The sequence below is a fragment of the Nicotiana attenuata genome, chromosome 1, assembly GCF_001879085.1.
Source record: "Nicotiana attenuata strain UT chromosome 1, NIATTr2, whole genome shotgun sequence".
NCBI lineage: Eukaryota > Viridiplantae > Streptophyta > Magnoliopsida > Solanales > Solanaceae > Nicotiana > Nicotiana attenuata.
In genome coordinates, this window is record NC_031989.1 from 52,160,801 (window position 1) to 52,183,245 (window position 22,445).

General features: G+C 39.7%; 2 protein-coding genes across 3 annotated transcripts; both read left to right on the forward strand.

Annotated features, from left to right (window-relative positions):
• LOC109236004 lies at positions 2,172 to 3,086 on the forward strand. The gene has a single exon (XM_019402242.1). The coding sequence runs from the start codon at positions 2,172 to 2,174 to the stop codon at positions 3,084 to 3,086; it is 915 nt and encodes a 304-aa protein (XP_019257787.1).
• LOC109226602 (exosome complex component RRP45A-like) lies at positions 7,036 to 22,427 on the forward strand. 2 transcript variants are annotated; one of them, XM_019391420.1, is made up of 11 exons: positions 7,036 to 7,318; positions 8,665 to 8,874; positions 9,294 to 9,389; positions 9,486 to 9,600; positions 10,261 to 10,338; positions 10,444 to 10,632; positions 11,161 to 11,250; positions 11,638 to 11,777; positions 12,089 to 12,147; positions 21,195 to 21,438; positions 21,827 to 22,427. In XM_019391420.1, the coding sequence occupies exons 1-10, from the start codon at positions 7,182 to 7,184 to the stop codon at positions 21,407 to 21,409; spliced, it is 1,329 nt and encodes a 442-aa protein (XP_019246965.1). In that variant the 5' UTR covers positions 7,036 to 7,181; the 3' UTR covers positions 21,410 to 21,438; positions 21,827 to 22,427. The 2 variants fall into 2 exon arrangements, with proteins under 2 accessions (XP_019246965.1, XP_019246973.1); XM_019391428.1 differs by lacking the exon at positions 7,036 to 7,318 and adding an exon at positions 8,161 to 8,261.

The following is a 22,445-nucleotide window of genomic DNA, read 5'->3' on the forward strand; positions in this document are numbered from 1 at the left end:
ATCGCCTTACTAAGTAGAAAACATGCCTATAGGATTTTCACATCTTGTCATATTTGTCTCACCATGTTAGAAATCATGCCTATAGGTTTCAAGTGATTCATAATAGAAATCATGATTATAAGTCTTAAAATCAGTTTCACAAGTAGATGCCATGCCAATAGGATAATTTAACCTAGCCTCTGTTATAATAAGTGTTTACATGTTTTTCATGCCTGCAAAGTTTCTGAAATCAGTGTTAAACAACTAGATATCATGCCTACAAGGAATGCCACCAGAAATTCTGCCTGTCAATCTAAACTAGTTTAAATCAATCCAGTCTACATTCAGTCCACTTCGAAACTGGTCTAATTAATGGTTTATTTTTTTCTGAAACGAGTTCTTTCGAAACTACTTTAATCAATCAATAGACAGCATGCCTATATGGATTAAAAGTCCGTTTTAAACCTGCATTGTTTCACCTTAAAATGTATTCATCAGTATTCCGCGTATAGGCAAGCCTGTAGGGTGTTTTCAAAACTTGCAATCCTGAAACTATTTTTTGTGACTTAATGTATTTTCTGATCCTAACAGGCTTTAAAAAACCAATAGGTAACTGCTAGGGTCATTACTCCTGAGTTTATAAAATAAATTGCTTGTCTTCTACATATTCACCTAGACATCCTGCCTCTGGATACTGTTTAATAAAAAGCCCTTAATTGTGCTTGAGTCGTGCTGTTTATGTGCCTTATTTGAAGAGGAAACTTTGAGCCTTTAATTTCTCCTTTTATCTTATGTGCTAAAAGTCCTAATTGTTTTGACTGTCGCCATAGAATTTTCACCTTTAAAACCTTAGGGGTCTGTCTAGAACCATCTAAAGGTAGAGGTCCTAGATCCCTCCAGGACCATTAAGAAGGGACGGGTAACAACACGCACTAGAGATCGCTGACCAAACACTCTCTTTGCATGACCACTAAGGGGATGGGAAGGGTAGATATGGGATATGATGACTACGCGCTAATGTCACGTGTAGCCCCTCATCGAGGAGTGTTTACCGGACATTGTGTGGGATGATCCAATAGGCTAACCATCCTAGAACCCCTCTCTCCCAAATCATCTTTACCTGAAGTCTTTTACTTCCCCCTTTTTTACGCACACAACTTGTTTAAATTCTTATCTTATTATTTGAGCTATACAATGCCCAACATGCTCTACTTGCAATTATTTGCTTCAACTGTTTATTTTGTTAATGGACTAATTTGTGAATATATGTTCGGCCGGGACCCACAATTGTGGACCAAGAGGGGTGCCTAACACCTTCCCCTCGAGGTTATTTCGAGCCCTGACCGTAATCTCTTGTAATGCAAACCAATCCAAGAGTTAATCGCTCTAGGTGCCCTAACACACCATAATCCATTAGGTGGCGACTCTTCAAATACCCAATTCCCAAAAGGAAATGAGTTATCACACCCCATGGAATGTCGAAACCTGGACCTCTCTTCGCGAGGAGGGGAAAAAGGGGGCGCGAGAAATATTACCCCCGGTAGAAGATTATCCATACCGGGTATAATAAGCTTATCCTTTCGATACTCCGTTATGGATAAACATTACCCCCGGTAGAAGATTATCCATTCCGGGTACAATAAACTTATCCTTTTGATACTCCGTTATGGATAAACATTACTCCCGGTAGAAGATTATCCATACCAGGTACAATGAGCTTATTCTTTCAGTACTCCGTTATGGATAAACATTACCCCCAGTAGAAGATTATCTATACCTGGTACAATGAGCTTATCCTTTCAGTACTCCGTAGTGGATAAACATTACTCTTAGTAGAAGATTATCCATATCTGGTATAGTAGCATCTTACACAGCAGCTTGCAGTAGCAGCTTACACAGCAACTTCCTTTCTTCTATAAATAGAAGAGATTTCAGTTCATTATGTGCATCAGTTTGAATTCGAATAATACATCAGTTTCTCTCTATACTTGTCTTACTTTACAGTCTTTATTTTATAACACGTTATCAGCACGAGACTCTGCCATCTCGAGCAAATACTTTGAAATAATCTGAGGTACAAACTTTCTTTTTCTATATAATGTCAAATCTTTCTAAACTTGAATTTGTAGCCCTGGATATATCGGGAAAAAGCTACATGTCTTGGGTGCTTGATGCTGAAATTCATCTTGACGATGGGTCTGACAGACACCATCAAGGATAAAAATCAGGCATCAAATCAAGACCGTGCCAAAGCAATGATATTCCTACGCCATCACCTTGATGAGGGCCTAAAAATGGAATATCTTAATATTAAAGATCCAATCATACCGTGGAATAATTTGAAAGATAGATATGACCACCTGAAGATGGTCGTTCTTCCACAGGCACGTTATGATTGGACTCATCTAAGGCTACAGGATTTTAAATCTATCAGTGAGTGTAATTCTTCTATGTTCAGAATTATTTCCCAATTGAAATTATGTGGTGATAATATTACTAATCATGATATGTTGGAGAAAACTTTCACCACTTTTCATGCCTCGAATATGCTCCTACAGCAGCAATATCGAGAGATGGGATTCAAAAGGTATTCTGAACTTATCTCACATCTTCTTGTAGCCAAGCAACATAATGGGATATTAATGAAAAATCATGAAAGCCGACCTACTGGTTGTTGTCCATTCCCTGAAGTGAATGAGACGAACTTCCACCAAGCTAAGCGTGGAGGAGGTCGTGGCCCCAGTCGTTGTCATGGCCGTGGTCGGGGAAGAAATTTTAATCATGGTAATAATAATGCACCAAAGAACCCTCCTCGCCACCAGCAGTGGAAAAGGAAGGAACAAAAGCATGAAGCGGTGCAAGCATCAAATGCAGAAAATGCATGCTATAGATGTGGAGGAAAATGGCACTGGTCACGTACTTGTCGTATGCCAAAGCACCTGGTTGAGCTTTATCAAGCCTCCCTAAAGAAGACTGAGAAAAATGCTGAAGCAAATTTTATTTCTGAAGATAATTTAGACTTCATGCATTTAGATGTAGCTGATTACCTTGCACTCCCAGATGGAGAAACAAGTCATGTGATCAGTGGTGAATCTGTAGAAATGTAAATATTTTAATTTTTGTTGTTTGTAATAGATAGTATGGTTATGTAATTATTGTGCATAAAGAAAAATTATGATTTGATAATGATGTTTACTATAATATGTATTATTTATGTCATTTTGAAGAATATGGATAACATTATTAGATCAACTTAAACTCTAGCAGAGTTTGCAAGAAATATACAACCACCAGAAGTGGTTATATTTCGTATATCTCATTATAATTGTATTTTGTTAACCACCAGAAGTGGTATATGCCTATGATCACCAGAAGTGATAATTTAGGCTTTCTATGGTTACAATTGAAGATAAGCTACATAAATATTCTCTATATTAAATGTACGCCTCGGTTTGCTCCTGAAGTAGTAAATATTTTAAAAGGTTGAGGCATCACAATTTGATGTGATTAATGCGCATTCAGATAATTATGTTCGATTTTCCTGAAGGATGAGAACTTTTGATAATATTAATCCATTCCCTGAAGTGAATGTGACAATATTAATAAATCTGGTAAATATGAACGCGCTCTTGATGTAAATATATTACAATTCACCTCCAGAAGAGGTAATATAATTGAGAGAATATATACTCAATATTTCGTATTTTAAATTTGCTCCTAAAGAAGTAATACAATTGAAATTGCCTCCTGAAGTAGGAAAATATTATGCAGAGGAGTTTTCTTGTGCTTAAACAATTATTTATTTGATTGTGATTTTCTCTTATGATACCAGAAGTGTCTGAGCAATATTTGATAGTACAAAATGTATCAACAACTCCTGAAGAGCTAACTGTTTGCCTAGAAGACACATGACACCAGTAGTGTCCGATAAATATTAGATTGTGGATAATAAATAAAGGCTCTCGAAGAGCTTATTTACTAATATGTCATTCATATTATATGATTATGGTAAAAAATATGTTGTAGTAAACCCAAAGTTTACTAAAATAAATGGCTATCATATTGAGACTATAAATGATTGGAAAATTAAAAATCTTCATGTTTCCACAATCATAGGGGGTAAAATAATATGTATATGAGAAGTTACCCGCCTTATTCTTCGATTTGTACTACATCATGTATCACAGTAAACCAGAAGTTTACTAATACAAAAGTAGCCACAGTAAATCAGAAGTTTACTAATGCAAAAGTTTATGTCATAGTAAACCAGAAGTTTACTAAGAGATAGCACATGTCATGATAAACTTGAAGTTTTCATTTGCCATTTTTAAATGAGCTATTTGAGAATGTAGATAAGCATATACTGAAGAACTAGAAGATTCTTCAAGAATTCTCCTATGTTGCTTGTTCTCATAATAAATTGATTATACCAGCTAAAGTTGGGACTAAGACCCCTGATTCTGAAATATATAAAAGGTGAATATGGGCCCATTCACCTATCATGTGAACCACTTATAGATGCATATATAAGATGGTTACATGTATGTTTATTGTCAACCTGCAGTTTGGCATTTGAAATTGCTTTTCTCACTTAAGAGCATAATTTTCAGATTATGAAATCAAGACAGTTCATCTTGATAATGCTGGTTTATATACAAGCTAGTTTAGCAGTGAATACCTCCTATTAATGGCTAAACTATTGTTTATGAGAACAAAACTTCATGTGTTGGTCTAAGATTTTCTAAATTGCATATAGCAGCACTTGTATGCATCAGACCAACAATATATGATAAGTCCTCCCCTCACAATTGGTTTAGGATCAGAAACCAAATATTTTACTATCTTTTGATGTGTGGTATATGATTAATTTCTCTACCACAATGCACAAAGATATGTTTCCCAAAGAAGATTGGGGATATATGTTAGTTTTTCTAACATTTAGGGAATGGAATAAATAGCTGAAAAATATGCTACATGAATCGAATTATCATTAATATGATCCTCACTTAGAAGATAATTCAAGTCAAATGCCAGAAGCATTTGCTGATCCAAAATCAAATATCATATTTCAGCTGCAAATGCTCCTAAAATTTAAAGTCCTTGAAGGATAGAGTTTACTGTACGCATGAAGCGTGGTAGACCAATCGGTTCCAAAGGCAACAATCCTTGAAAAATGATAAGGAGCTAATGATCAAAATGATCATAATGAGGAGGAAATGAGCTCTAGAAGAGCCCACGACATAACATTTCATGAAACTCCAGAAGAAGCTGAGGTACCTGAAAATAAAGAAAGTGATGAAATCTAAACAAGTTATGTCGCTTATGAACCGATACAAAATGATCGTCGACGATATATCTGATACAATATAGTGCACAATACTGTGAAATGTTGTGAGGATCGGACCAGTGGTCCAGACACCTGAAGATGTCATGCCATTTAAATGCGAGTCATAACCTATATGACTCATTTGATTAAATCTCTATAAAGATCCCTGAAGGATTTCAAATGCCTAAAGCATATAGTTCAAAGTCTCGAGAAATGTACTCGATCAAATTATAAAGATCTTTGTACGGTTTAAATCATCTGGGCGCATGTGATATAATCGCCTCAGTGAATATTTGCTGAAAGAAAGTTACATAAATGATGTTATTTGTCCATGTATTTTTATAAAGAAAATGTCATTAGAATTTGTTACAATTGCTGTTTATGTTGATGACATAGATCTTGTTGGAACTCCAGAAGAGCTCCAAAGGCAATTGAATATGTTAAGAAAGAATTTGAGATGAAAGATCTTGGAAAAATAAAAAATTATCTTGGTTTGCAAATTGAATATTTAGCAGACTAGATCTTTATCCATCAATTTGCCTGTACAGAAAGGGTCTTCAAACGCTTTTACATGGACAAAGCGCACACATTAAGTACACCAATGGGTATTCGATCACTTGAAGTGAATAAGGATCCGTTCCGACCTCCAGAAGAGGATGAGGAACTCCTTGGTCCTAAAATACTCTATCTCAGTGCAATTGCTATGCACTTATGTATCTTGCTAATGCTAACAAAGGTGGTGCAGATCGTATTGGTTATGCAGATACAAGATTAGAATGCAGAGACTCAAATATTTGAATCAAGGTTTTCATCAGGGGGAGTAAAATACGCGATGCACTCTTTTTTCCTTACTAAGGTTTTTTCCCACAGGGTTTTCCTTATAAGGTTTTTAATGAGGCACCTAGCAATGCGTAATACTAAATATGTGTACTCTTTTTCCTTCACTAGAATTTTTTCCCACGGGGTTTTTCCTAGTAAGGTTTTAATGAGGCACATTATCTTTTAATGAACATCCAAGGGGGAGTGTTATAAATATATTATGGATGTTCATTTAGTACTCCGTTGTAAATAAGCTTCCCGAAGAAGCTTATCCATATGGGACTCCGCCGTAAATATGTTTATCTATTTAGTACTCTATTGGAAATAAGCCTCCTAAAGAAGCTTATCACTTCGGTACCGGTTATGGATAAACATTACTCCCGGTGGAAGATTATCCATATCGGGTATAATAAGCTTATCCTTTCGATACTCCCTTATGGATAAACATTACCCCCGGTAGAAGATTATCCATACCGGGTATAATAAGCTTATCCTTTCGATATTCCGTTATGGATAAACATTACTCCCGATAGAGGATTATCCATACCGGGTACAATGAGCTTATTCTTTCAGTACTCCGTTATGGATAAACATTACCCCTAGTAGAAGATTATCTATACCTGGTACAATGAGCTTATCCTTTTAGTACTCCGTTATGGATAAACATTACTCTCAGTAGAAGATTATCCATATCTGGTATAGTAGGAGCTTACACAGCAGCTTGCAGTAGCAGCTTACACAACAGCTTCCTTTCTTCTATAAATAGAAGATATTTCAGTTCATTATGTACATCAGTTTGAATTCGAATAATATATCAGTTTCTCTCTATAAGCATCCATGAGAATGGTTATAAGTGCACTTGCCCCATCATTATAAGGTGAATCCGACCCGTTATCCATAACCGCTTGATTTCCAACCCGAATCGACCCGAATCAACGGCCATACATCGGCTAAAACCCTAAACCCTGCTCCAACTCTACACTTAGGGGAAAAAAGCAATATAATCCTCTGCTCTTTTCTGATTTGGGTTTCTGAAAATACAATTAGGTAAAAGAGAATGGAGCAAAGATTAGCAAATACATGGCGAATGACAGTGAATGAGAAAAAGTTCATAGAATCTGCATTGGAATCTGAACTGAGAATAGACGGTCGCCGTCCCTTTGATTATCGGAGGCTTACAATCAAGTTCGGTAGGTAAGAATCTGGAATTCAATATCGTTTTTTACCTTGACTTTTAGAATTAAAAAAAACTATGCTTTAATCCAAAATCAGTCTATATGAATCCTCTACATTAAGAGAATTTGCTGTAGTTCATCAAATTGTACTCTAGCCATTAAGCTGCTGTAAATATGTACCTTTGCTGGTGGGAGTTAGTCAGGTGCGCGCCAGCTGGCCCTACACCACAGTCAATGTTTAATTTTTTTTGCTTTAATCCAAACGACTTTTTTTTTTTTTTTTTTTGTAGAATTAGGTAGGTGCGGGCAAGCTGGCCCAAACACCACATTTTTTTTGTTGCTTTAATCCAAAATTAGTTGAAGTCAGCTATTTGAATCCTCTATATTAAGAGGATTTGCTGTAGTTCATCAATTTTTACTCCAGCCATTAAGCTAAATACAGTCAAACCTCTCTATAACAACCTCGTTTGTTCCAGATATTTTTGGATGTTATAGCGAATTGCTGTTATAGAATACATATATTATAACAGAATATGAAATTTGGTTCCGAAAAAATATGCTTTTATAGTGGAGTGCTGTTATACAAGGATGCTGCTGTTGTAGAGAGGTCTAACTGTATACACATAAATTGCTCTGTTGAGGTATCTGATGGGAGGTAGCAGGTATCACATAGAATTAGTCAGGTGCCGCTGGATGCCCCGGATACCGCTGTTAAAAAAATTGCTTTAATCCAATATTGTTGAAGTCGGGTATATGAATCCTCTATATTAAGTTTTAGTTCGTCAATTTTTACTCTAGCCATTGAGCTATAGTAACCGTCCTTTATTCGACTAGGGAATTGCTTTTTGAGGTACCTCTGCAGGTGGGAGGTAGCCGGTATTCCGTAGAGTTAGTTGAGGTACGCGCAAGCTAGCCCGGACACATGTGGAATTTGAGATGGATACTGGACATAGTATGTGGAGGTATTGAAACAGAAACTATCAGTGAGTGTAGTCTTCTGTTTGTTTGGTTGTCACTTTGTAACACATTTGGAGAGATAGAACTTTAATGTTAGAGAAGAAGACTCCTTACGGATATATCTATCACAGTTGTAGGTTTTATGTTATGGGCTGCTTTTGAAACTTTTAACCTCTTCTTATCATACGTTACGTTCATTTCAAATGATTTGACTAATCCCATGGATTAAAGTTCTTTCCTTATCCCCAATTGTTATTTATTGTACCTCTCAGTGTCACGCTTCCAGTATAACTTTTATATCGCACATGTTTGGCATATTATGGTATAAGGAGAAAAATTTAGCTATGTATGCTCGTGCAATTCATATAAGAACTTGTGTTATAAGTGCTAAGAGTTATTGATTTGCAGAGAAGATGGCTCGTCGGAAGTTCAACTGGGGCAAACTCATGTTATGGGCTTTGTTACGTCGCAACTAGTGCAACCTTATCGAGATCGACCAAACGAAGGAACCCTTTCAGTATTTACTGAGTTTTCCCCAATGGCTGATCCTTCATTTGAGGCAGGCCGTCCTTCAGAGTATGCTGTGGAGCTGGGTCGCATAATTGACAGAGGGTTAAGGTAACATTTCCTTTACTATTCTCTCCAAGAAGCATATGTCTTCCTCCGACAAGAGAATGTTACGCATCGAGAAATATATTATGATATATATATGGTCTTTTTAAAAAAACTAAAAGATGTATATTTTACAAGAAAAAGGTTTTACTATCCCATGGAGAGATATAGTATTTCTTTGTCTCGCGGTTGAGAAGTGCTTATAACTTTTGAGCACTGCTGCTTCTTTTCCATTATAGTAGTACTTGTTTGCTTTTTGAGCTTTTGCATTAGATCTTTTTGAAGGTATCATGTATTGTTATTTGTCTGTAGAAAGCGGACAATAAAGCTCACTTGCTTTGTTTTGCCGAGATAAGTACATAATTTGAAGAAAAGACATTGTTGTCTTTGGTTAAGTCTTCTTTTATGCTGATGCCTAAATGCAGGGAAAGCAGAGCTGTGGACACTGAATCACTCTGTGTTGTGGCTGGGAAGTGGGTTTGGTCAATTCGTATAGATCTCCATATTTTGGACAATGGAGGGTGAGTTGCAGTGGTTTATAATTGGGCCCAGTTAAGTGCCCATCTACGTCTCCATCTGAAGTTATGAAACTAATTATGTGATTTCTACAAGTGCAGTAATCTTGTTGATGCTTCCAATGTTGCTGCTTTAGCTGCTCTTTTGACATTTCGGAGGCCTGAATGTACACTAGGAGGAGATGACAGGCAGGAAGTGATACTGCATCCGCCCGAGGTCCCCTTTCTTGCTTATTTCCCTCAAAAATTTTTGAGGTTGCATTAAGTAATATTTCTTTGGACATAATCATCCGTTAAACCAATTCTTCAAAAGAAAATGTTTTGTCAAACAACTACCTTAGAGTCGTACATTTCCCTATATGTTCTTCCTTTATTGAGATTTCCTATCTGAGCGCTTGCCTTTGTCATGTTTAAGAATATCATTCTGTTATGTTGTAAATATAATCATAGTTACTTACCATTTCANATAAATAAATAATAATAATCACGGTGTCTTAACTTACTCTCGGCCCCCCCCCCTACCCCCCCCCCTACCCCCCCCCCCCCCCCCCCACAAAGAAAAAAACATATTATGGTGTGCTATGGTTTTCTTTATTAGCTTGTCAAAATTTGGAAGCTCTTAGTTCTGAAATAGTTTCTGCATTTTTTTTGCTGCTTTTTTTATTTTAATTGTTTTTCTAGTTTTTGCTTTAGCCTTCACCTACTCCCCCCGCCTTTTTATGTTGCTCGTCCAGAGTAATTCACTGACTCGTACATTATTCCGTATCTGCTTGTAATGGGAAATGTTCTATTTTGTTGCTATTACTTGATGTGTTTGAAATGTTTGTTAGAAAATGTTACATGTTGAGTTATTTGAGTGCTTCTTGAATTTTGGCAGGTGAGGGAGCCACTTCCTTTGATTATACACCATTTACCTATAGCAGTAACTTTTGCATTTATTGGAGACGAGAATTTGGTATGCAACTGTTAAAATTTCCTCTTTTAATTGTTTTATGCTGTTTAATTGCATGGTATTAAAAAATCAAATGCAAACTTCTTCTAATCTAACTAGTATTGGTAGGTTATAGATCCAACACATCATGAAGAAGCTGTTATGGGAGGAAGAATGTCCATCACCCTGAATACAAATGGCGAAGTCTGTGCATTTCAAAAGCCTGGAGGACAGGGTACCATGCAAAGTGTTGTCATGCAGTGTCTACGCATAGCCTCAGTGAAGGCCGGAGATATAACTAGCAAAATTAAAACCGCTGTAAGTATATGGTAGTGCAGACTAACTTTCAAGTGCTACTGGAGTCTGGTTCTGTAATCTTCATGCCTTTTCTGCTGAATGATGACTTTTTAAATCCCCTTTCTTTTCCCAATTAGAGCTACTATTGGTCTATCTTTCTGCTTTGCCCATGCCGCTACCATGTGCCACTTCATTTTCTCTGAGACTATCAAGAACTTACACTTAAATTGGTGAAAATATCTTTGTTATAATTTACTATATTTTGGTTTATTTGGAATTGCATAAATTTGGCTTTGGATTTGGATGAAAGCTCTGTGAAGAAGAAGGCAATTCAATCTTGTTTCTCTTTTTGTTTTTTATTTTATTTTTTCTGAAATTGAGTCAAAAAATAAAAAATATTCAAGTTAGTATTATCATGAATGGCGAAAGTATGATTTAGTTTGTTACATGTTGGATGCATTTATGAGTTGGGATAAGTTTGTGTTGACCAACCTGTACAAGTGGTTGGTAGATTGATGCCTAATAGGTTGGAATGTATTCTTTTTGTAGGTTGAATCTTACAACACAGAGAGAGCTCTCAAAATGGTCAAGCGACATGCAAATATTAATGCAGTTGATGTCAACGAACCAGGTCAAAAGGTACATGGAGGCTTTTTCATTAGCCAAATGTATGTGTAGAACCCATTGTATTGACTGATTAGAGTCATTACCCTTAGACATATTCAATAAGGGTAGTGAAGATTAGTTAAAATGGTTTATCTTTTGAAATCAAGTTCCATTCTCACCAAAATCTGAAAAATGGTGTATATTGCTAGGAAAAGAAATCACAATTCTATCAAATCTTAAGTAAGTGTATTTGCCAGTAAATTGTTAGAAAGTATGTGTTTCATTACAATATTGAGTCTTTAGCTGAAGCAAACTTAATTTTCAGCAGTTAGAATTTTGACTAAGATTTTTCAGTCAACTGAATTTCAGTCTTAAGACTTCAGTGTTCTGTTTTCTTATTTCCATCTCCTTACTGATAAGGCTAAGCAAATCTTGGAGGGGAAAAAAATAAAATCAGAAGAGTGCAGTGTTAGTCAGAGCGATGCCATGGATGTCGAGCAAGGTAGAATCAAGAAGAGGAGTGATAAGAACCAGAGTTTCACAGGCGGGCCATCCAGTTGGTAAATCTTGGTCCTGTCTTATTCTGAGTTTGTTTACCAGAAAATTATTCATATGCGGTGCAATTTATGCATATATAAGTTGCCAAAATGCCCTGGGCTGCTGTCTTTGGGCTAAGAGGTTTACTTTTTACATGCACAAGTGTAATCCAGCATGGAAACCCAAAGCTATCATTCAGAGAAGCAGTTCGTATATTCTTGCTTTGAAAGAACTAATGCATATCTCCATCTTAAAATGCACTTATAAACTTGTTTGGACACGTTAATAGTTGATTTTGCTAACTCACTGCAAAAATTTCCTTTCTCTTGCTTAGGGATCCATATTCAGAAGGTGTTAACACAGATGAATTGAAAGCTAATCTTGCTTCTCGTGGTGAGTTTTATGATTTAATTTCAAGTGTAAGCTTGGAGTTCCTTGTGTGCTATGATTGTTCTCTGACTTAACATACTGCAAACAGAGCTGAATGTGAATTACTAAATGAGCTTTTATGGATATTGATAATCTGACTGTGTATAGTTTTTGGATAATTCATGTATTCTTTGTATGCATGGTTTATTATACATTTGTTAAAGATTCAAAGACTTTGCTAATCTCATAACTGGGAGAGACTTTATTTCTGTGGGATTGTCCAGCTTCACTTGTCAAAGGAAATTTAGAAATTATACAAGGACTATCACACAATTTTTAATTTAATCTAAGTGCTTACAAATAGAATGTCAGTCTGATACGTCTCTTAATTTGCGGATAAGGAAAACTATCTTTGTTCTAGCGGTAAGAGAGCAACACATGATGTGTTTGTTAGGCGCACATCACAGGTTCGAACTCTCACGCAAGCAAAAGCTTGGTATTTAAGTAGAGAAGGGTAGAGCGGCAGGCTCATTATCCACCGAGTTTCGAACTGTGCGCCACGGTCTTAGGAATTTCTCTGTTATCCAAAAAACTCTATGTGGCATGAAAACAATGTTAGATAGGAAGATATGTAATTTTATGTATGTTGTCAGCTATACAAATCACATCCCATCAATTTCATGTGTCAGTTAGTACTTGCTAAAGAAATGACCCCAAGTAATAAAAATTGCTTATATTAAGCTTATAAGAAAAAGCACATTATAAACCATAAGAATTTTCAAATAATTTAACATGGCTTAGCATAAAAAAATTCAACATTATCAGTCAAAAAATAAAATAAAAATAATAAAAAATTGACATTATAATCAAACAATGAAAAATAGAAAATCAAAAAAATTTGAACATTGTGTTACTTAGGGTAGGCGAGAGCTCCTTTTTCAGGAGCTAAAGAGAATCTTTCTGTTCTATCTGGAATTTTAAAAACCTTCCCTTGTCGATCATCACATCTTCCCCAATCAGGTCCTCTTTTCTTATGACCCCAACTTTTCTTGATTTCCTTATCCTTTTAATCAATATTGACCTACCCAAAGTTAGTTCCTCCAATATTTCACACTGTTTAAGCTACGAGCTCTACTGGATAAGCCCCGTCTTTCCATTCAATTCAGAGCTTCGGTGTTGGTTTAAAGAATAACTAAAGTGTTGTGATACAGTAACATGAAATGTAATTCAATGTCACGACCCCGGTTCGCGCTCCGTGAACCATCGTGACGGCACCGTCTCTGCGACTAGGTAAGCGTAACAATGCGGAAAATAAACAACATTTGCGGAAGAAATAGTTAAAAACCGAAATAGTGAAATAAAACAGTGTTTGAAATGCCGCTCGGCATACAAAATATCAACTCTCGAAACTAATAACATTTCCCAAACCCGGAATCTCATGATCACAAGCGTTTGAATGTCTAATAGTATCTAACTCCAGAATATCTAACAAAGAAAGGAAATACAGAAGGGCTAATACTTAAAGCAAGAGTAGAAAGGGACTCTTCGGTCTGCGGACGCGGCAGATATACCTCGGAGTCTCTACAAGCGCCTCGCCTCAAGCGTGATAAGTCTGAGTCGCAATACCTGGATCTGCACATGAAAAACATGCGCAGGAAGGGCATGAGTACACCACAGCGGTACTCAGTAAGTGCCAAGCCTAACCTCGGTCGGGTAGTGACGAGTAAGGTCAGGGCCCTACTGAGGTTAGACGAATACAAGATATAATAACAGTGTAGAATAAAATAGTATGCTTAAGTGCAACAGTAAAAAGGTAACACAGGATAGAAGAACAACAGCAACTTTAACAGAAACAAAGTAATCATGGAAAAACAAATACAGCTCAACGCAGAGATATCAACCGGGGATCTCCCAGGATACCGTCCTGTAGTCCCCAAATATAAATATCCAGTGGATCTCCCGGGTGCAGTCCCGTAGTCCAACTCGTAAATGCGCGGGGATCTACCGGAATACCACATCCGTAATCCCAAATATAAATACTCAATACTGGGGGAATCTACCGGGTGCAATCCCGTAGTTCCAATGTAAAAGTGCAGGGGGATCTCCCGGAATACGAATCTCCGCCAACCGCTCCGAAGAATAGGTGGTGCACACAGGAATGAAATGTGCGGACTTGGTCAGCCGATCCACAATAACCCAAATGGCATCGAACTTCTTCAAAGTCCGTGGGAGCCCAGATACGAAGTCCATGGTGATCCGCTCCCACTTCCACTCCGGATCTATCTGCTGAAGCAATCCACCCGGTCTCTGGTGCTCATACTTCACCTGCTGACAATTAAGGCACCGAGCTACAAACCCAACTATATCTTTCTTCATCCGCCTCCACCAATAGTGCTGTCTCAAATCCTGGTACATCTTCGTGGCACCCGGATGAATGGAATACCGTGAACTATGGGCCTCCTCTAGAATCAACTCCCGAAGCCCATCAACATTGGGTACACAAACTCGACCCTGCATCCTCAATACCCCGTCATCACCAATGGTCACATCTTTGGCATCGCCATGCAAAACCTTGTCCTTGAGGACAAGCAAATGAGGGTCATCAAACTGACGCTCCCGGATACGATCAAACAAGGAAGACCGAGAGACCACGCAAGCTAGAACCCGATTGGGCTCCGAAAGATCCAATCTCACAAACTGGCTGGCTAAGGCCTGAACATCCAACGCCATGGGCCTCTCTGCTGCTGGTAAATAAGCCAAACTCCCCAAACTCTCTGCCCGGCGGCTCAAAGCATCGGCCACCACATTGGCCTTGCCCAGGTGATACAAAATAGTGATATCATAGTCCTTCAGCAGCTCTAGCCACCTCCTCTGGCGCAAATTAAGGTCCTTCTGCTTGAACAGATGCTGCAAACTCCGGTGATCAGTATAAATCTCACAAGGCACACCGTACAAATAATGACGCCAGATCTTCAAGGCGTGAACAATGGCAGCTAACTCGAGATCATGGACAGGATAATTCTTCTCATGTACCTTCAACTGTCTGGACGCGTAGGCAATCACCCTACCGTCTTGCATCAATACCGCTCCAAGGCCAACCCTCGAGGCATCTTGCATCAATACCGCTCCAAGGCCAACCCTCGAGGCATCACAATAGACCGTATAAGACCCCGAACCGGTAGGCAATATCAAAACTGGGGCTGTAGTCAAAGCTGTCTTGAGCTTCTGAAAGCTCTCCTCACATTCTTCCGTCCACTGGAACGGAGCACCTTTCTGGGTCAGTCTGGTCATAGGTGCTGCAATAGATGAAAACCCCTGAACAAATCGACGGCGATAATCCGCCAAGCCAAGAAAATTGCGGATCTCTGTAGCTGAGGATGGTCTGGGCCAACTCTGCACTGCCTCCACCTTCTTCGGATCCACCTGAATACCCTCACTCGAGACCACGTGACCCAAGAATGCCACGGAATCCAACCAAAACTCACATTTGGAGTACTTAGCATATAATTTCTTTTCCCTCAAAGTCTGGAGCACTGTCCTCAGGTGCTGCTCATGATCTTCCCGACTCCGGGAATATACCAGCATGTCATCAATAAAGACAATAACGAATGAGTCAAGATATGGCCGGAATACACTGTGCATCAGATGCATGAAGGCTGCTGGGGTATTAGTCAGCCCAAAAGACATAACAAGGAACTCATAAAGACCATACCGAGTCCTGAAGGCAGTCTTCGGGATATCTGGCTCCCGAATCTTCAACTGATGATAGCCTGAACGCAAGTCAATCTTAGAAAACACACAAACACCCTGTAACTGATCAAACATGTCATCAATACGAGGCAAATGATAGCGGTTCTTCACCGTGACCTTATTCAACTGGCGATAATCAATACACATACGCATAGAACCATCCTTCTTCTTCACAAATAAGACAGGAGCACCCCAAGGTAATACACTGGGCCGAATGAAACCCTTATCAAGCAATTCCTGTAACTGCTCCTTCAGCTCCTTAACTCAGGAGGAGCCATACGGTACGGAGGAATAGAAATGGGCTGAGTGCCCGGCAACAAATCAATATCTCTATCGGGCGGCATGCCCGGAAGGTCAGCTGGAAACACATTAGAGAAATCCCGCACTACTGGGACTGAATCAACTGTAGGGGTATCAATACTGACATCTCTCACATAAGCTAGATACGCGTCACACCCCTTCTCAACCATACGTCGAGCCTTAAGGAATGAAATAACTCTACTAGAAGTATGATCTAAGGTACCCCTCCACTCAATACGCGGTACACCTGGCATAGCCAGCGTCACGGTTTTGGCGTGACAATCAAGAATAGCATAATGGGGCGACAACCAGTCCATGCCCAGAATAACATCAAAGTCTTACCATGCTGAGCAATAACAAATCGGCTCTGGTCTCAAAACCACTAAGAGCAATCAAACACGACCGATAAACGTGGTCCACAACAAGAGAATCTCCCACAGGAGTAGAAACATAAATAGGGGAACTCAAAGAATCCCGAGATACACCCAAATGCGGAGCAAAATAAGAAGACACATAAGAATAAGTGGAGCCTTGATCGAATAGAACCAATGCATCTCTGTGACAGACCAAAATAGTACCTGTGATGACAGAATCGGAGGCGACAGCCTCAGTACGGGCAGGAAGGGCAAGCCAGGCCTGGCTTCCCCCTTCCTGCCCGTACTGAGGCTGTCGCCTCCGATTCTGTCATCACAGGTACTATTTTGGTCTGTCACAGAGATGCATTGGTTCTATTCGATCCAGGCTTCACTTATTCTTATGTGTCTTCTTATTTTGCTCCGCATTTGGGTGTATCTCGGGATTCTTTGAGTTCCCCTGTTTATGTTTCTACTCTTATGGGAGATTCTCTTGTTGTGGACCACGTTTATCGGTCGTGTTTGATTGCTCTTAGTGGTTTTGAGACCAGAGCCGATTTGTTATTGCTCAGCATGGTAGACTTTGATGTTATTCTGGGCATGGACTGGTTGTCGCCCCATTATGCTATTCTTGATTGTCACGCCAAAACCGTGACGCTGGCTATGCCAGGTGTACCGCGTATTGAGTGGAGGGGTACCTTAGATCATACTTCCAGTAGAGTTATTTCATTCCTTAAGGCTCGACGTATGGTTGAGAAGGGGTGTGACGCGTATCTAGCTTATGTGAGAGATGTCAGTATTGATACCCCTACAGTTGATTCAGTCCCAGTAGTGCGGGATTTCTCTGATGTGTTTCCAGCTGACCTTCCGGGCATGCCGCCCGATAGAGATATTGATTTGTTGCCGGGCACTCAGCCCATTTCTATTCCTCCGTACCGTATGGCTCCTCCTGAGTTGAAGGAGCAGTTACAGGAATTGCTTGATAAGGGTTTCAGTCGGCCCAGTGTATCACCTTGGGGTGCTCCTGTCTTATTTGTGAGGAAGAAGGATGGTTCTATGCGTATGTGTATTGGTTATCGCCAGTTGAATAAGGTCACGGTCAAGAACCGCTATCCTTTGCCTCGTATTGATGACTTGTTTGATCAGTTACAGGGTGCTTGTGTGTTTTCTAAGATTGACTTGCGTTCAGGCTATCATCAGTTGAAGATTCGGGAGCCAGATATCCCGAAGACTGCCTTCAGGACTCGGTATGGTCATTACGAGTTCCTTGTTATGTCTTTTGGGCTGACTAATGCCCTAGCAGCCTTCATGCATCGGATGCACAGTGTATTCCAGCCATATCTTGACTCATTCGTTATTGTCTTTATTGATGACATACTGGTATATTCCCGGAGTCGGGAAGATCATGAGCAACACCCGAGGACAGTGTTCCACACTTTGAGGGAGAAGAAATTATAAGCTAAGTTCTCGAAATGTGAGTTTTGGTTGGATTCCGTGGCATTCTTGGGTCACGTGGTCTCGAGTGAGGGTATTCAGGTGGATCCGAAGAAGGTGGAGGCAGTGCAGAGTTGGCCCAGACCATCCTCAGCTACAGAGATCCGCAGTTTTCTTGGCTTGGCGGGTTATTACCGTCGATTTGTTCAGGGGTTTTCATCTATTGCAGCACCTATGACCAGACTAACCCAGAAGGGTGCTCCGTTCTAGTGGACGGAAGAGTGTGAGGAGAGCTTTCAGAAGCTCAAGACAGCTTTGACTACAACCCCAGTTTTGATATTGCCTACCGGTTCGGGGTCTTATACGGTCTATTGTGATGCCTCGAGGGTTGGCCTTGGAGCGGTATTGATGCAGGACGGTAGGGTGATTGCCTACGCGTCCAGACAGTTGAAGGTACATGAGAAGAATTATCCTATCCATGATCTCGAGTTAGCTGCCATTGTTCACGCCTTGAAGATCTGGCATCATTATTTGTACGGTGTGCCTTGTGAGATTTATACTGATCACCGGAGTTTGCAGCATCTGTTCAAGCAGAAGGACCTTAATTTGCGCCAGAGGAGGTGGTTAGAGCTGCTGAAGGACTATGATTTCACTATTTTGTATCACCTGGGCAAGGCCAATGTGGTGGCCGATGCGTTGAGCCGCCGGGCAGAGAGTTTGGCTTATTTACCAGCAGCAGAGAGGCCCATGGCGATGGATGTTCAGGCCTTAGCCAGTTTGTGAGATTGGATCTTTCGAGCCCAGTCGGGTTCTAGCGTGCGTGCTATCTCGGTCTTCCTTGTTTGATCGTATCCGGGAGCGTCAGTTTGATGACCCTCATTTGCTTGTCCTCAAGGACAAGGTTTTGCATGGCGATGCCAGAGATGTGACCATTGGTGATGACGGGGTATTGAGGATGCAGGGTCAAGTTTGTGTACCCAATGTTGATGGGCTTCGGGAGTTGATTCTAGAGGAGGCCCATAGTTCGCGGTATTCCATTCATCCGGGTGCCGCGAAGATGTACCAGGATTTGAGACAGCACTATTGGTGGAGGCGGATGAAGAAAGATATAGTTGGGTTTGTAGCTCGGTGCCTTAATTGTCAGCAGGTGAAGTATGAGCACCAGAGACCGGGTGGATTGCTTCAGCAGATAGAGATTCCGGAGTGGGAGTGGATCACCATGGACTTCGTATCTGGGCTCCCACGGACTTTGAAGAAGTTCGATGCCATTTGGGTTATTGTGGATCGGGTGACCAAGTCTGATCATTTCATTCCTGTGTGCACCACCTATTTTTCGGAGCGGTTGGCGGAGATTGGTATTCCGGGAGATCCCCTGCACTTTTACATTGGAACTACGGGATTGCACCCTGTAGATTCCCCCAGTATTGAGTATTTATATTTGGGATTACGGATGTGGTATTCCGATAGATCCCCGCGCATTTATGAGTTGGACTACGGGACTGCACCGGGGAGATCCACTGGATATTTATATTTGGGGACTAAAGGACGGTATCCTGGGAGATCCCCGGTTGATATCTCTGCGTTGAGCTGTATTTGTTTTTCCGTGATTACTTTGTTTCTGTTAAAGTTGCTGTTGTTATTCTATCCTGTGTTACCTTTTTACTGTTGCACTTAAGCATACTGTCTTATTCTACACTGTTATTATATCTTGTATTTCCTTTAACCTCAGTAGGGCCCTGACCTTCCTCGTCACTACCCGACCGAGGTTAGACTTGGCACTTACTGAGTACCGCTGTGGTGTACTCATGCCCTTCCTGCGCATGTTTTTCATGTGCAGATCAAGGTATTGCGACTCAGACTTATCACGCTTGAGGCGAGGCGCTTGTAGAGACTCCGAGGTATATCTGCCGCGTCCGCAGACCGAAGAGTCCCTTTCTACTCTTGCTTTAAGTATTAGCCCTTCTGTATTTCCTTTCTTTGTTAGATACTATTAGACATTCAAACGCTTCTTTGTTAGATACTATTAGACATTCAAATGCTTGTGATCATGAGATTCCGGGTTTTGGGAAATGTTATTAGTTTCGAGAGTTGATATTGTGTATGCCGAGCGGCATTTCAAACACTGTTTTATTTCACTATTTCGGTTTTTAATTATTTCTTCCGCAAATGTTGTTTATTTTCCGCACTGTTAGGCTTACCTAGTCGCAGAGACCAGGTCTGTGCCCAATAATCTAGCCTCACCCGGCTCAAACCAACCCACCGGGTTTTAATTCTTAAAACGACCGGCCGGGTCGTTACATTCAAACCATAATAGCTCGAATTTATCGCTGATCAACGGAGAACTGTTTATGCAGCAAGTGGAAAATCCGTTGACTTGAGAGAAAATAGCAGGAATTCTATAGGATGGTTTGATTTGATAGAGAGGAGAAGAACTTAGCTAGCAACATTCATTTCAGTAACATCACTGGGTGGTCAACCACTTCATAAGAATAAAGATGGTACAGGGGATCGAAGAAGATCATCTCAAGAGATTGTACACGACGTTGGATGGGAAATTGCTCACAAAATGTTAAACTTTGGAATTTAGGGTAAGAGAAGGTGATTCGTCCTTCACACGAGTTGTTTCTATTAAAGGATGACCGTTAGGAGATGTGAAGCTGGTGAATCCATAAGAGGTAGAAGGAAACTACATCACAATTGAGAACCCTCTTAAATCTAGACTAAATGCTTAAATAGATGTTTGGGAGAGATTTGGAAGTGTGTCAGTTATACCTGGACTAGTAGAGTAGAGAGGTCAGTCAAGGTTCGTTGGGGGATTCTGGCATTTGAAGGAAGGGTGGCCATTTACAAATTTGATGCTTGGAATTTGAAATCAACGTATTTGACAGTAGAGTGGCATGTATTGTCTTGAAATTGATCTTCTAATCAATCTTGTCGTATGTTTCAAATAAACATAGGAGGCTATGCGTCTGGTGTTGACCATTTCTCTTTTTAGCACCTAATTATTGCCTGAATGTTATGATTTTGAAGGATACATCTTTCCAATTCTTTGTCCCTGCATGGTTGAGCCAAATTTTAGATTTGTCATCCTATGTTCCTATCTTTGAACATGAAAATGGGTACCACTAAGAAAGTAAGAAGCTTGTGAAACCTGAAAATTGTGTCAGAAGTTTGAACATTCTCTCTTGAAACAAGTATGAAAGATTGAGAATTAGATGGCTTGATACATTATAGGTTCAGCAGCAGTGCCTATGAAGCTAGACAATTTAGGTGATGATATTACAGACGAAAGAAAATCAGATGAACCACTTTCAGATGTTAGTCCGGTTTCATCATTGACCGAGTCAGCTGGAAAAGAAATGGCAACAAGCAGAGAGAAGACTTTACAAGATGCTGTTAAGCCTAAAAACAGACGGCGAAAGAAGAAATCTTCTAATTCTGCAGTTTAGAGAATGCCTGTGTCATCTGTCTTTTTGAGGTACGTGGTTGGTGTATGGTGTTTTTGGTGTTGCAGTCTCTGAATTTGACGGGACTTTCATGGTGGTTCTGGTTAAATCTTTCTTTTACAGCTCCCGTTAAATCTAACCTTCAAAGTTTGTTAAATATTTGACGGAGATTAAAAATGCTCACCTTTTCCAATTTTTTTTACAAGGACGGAAACTGCTCAAGAGTATATGTTTTACGGGACTATTTTAAACCTACCTCCGAACATAAGAGACCATCTTTTTGTCATTTTCTCGCATTAAGCTGGGGGAAGTTTATAGTGTAGACAACTTGGATGCCAATACACATTGCTGTATCACCATTCGGTTATATCTGTTTTACGAAATAAGATACATCTAACTACATTCACTGTCTTCTCTCAGGTTGAAATTTTCCGCCTGGCATCAGTAAATTATGTGTCTAATCGCAAAGTTGGAGCAGCACATGGAAGTTCTTGATAGTAGCAGCTAAAACTTTGTCCTCAAGTGAAGATCCTGAATTGAAGGCATTCCTATCGATGTTCTATGTGAATGGAAGATTAAAGAATGCTGGATTTTGTGAAGTCACTTAGCTCGAGTTCCAATTACTTGATCGTGTCCAGAACTTGTGGCATCCCCGCTTTGAATCTTGATTTGAACCTCGTTCTTGGATTTGAACTAGGCCGCGAAGGAAGACATAGAATGCTTTGTTCTTTAGAGTTTTCTCTGGCTTCTCTTTAGCTTTCTATGTGTTCTTTGACCATGTAGAACATTTTTATTTATAGTTGTAGAGCAAAGACAATCATTCTTCTGGATTTGAGGCTCACTTGAGTCACTCAGCTAACTAAACTATTTATGCAGCAATTGTATTTGATTGACCTAAACATGTCATTTCAACACTTGGAAGGTATTGATATACATTTATGTAGACATGACAAAATATACGAGTCGAGACATTAGATTCTCACCCCTCCTATACCAGTTCCAGAGCTGATTTCGCCGATTGTGTGTCAGGAATTTAAAT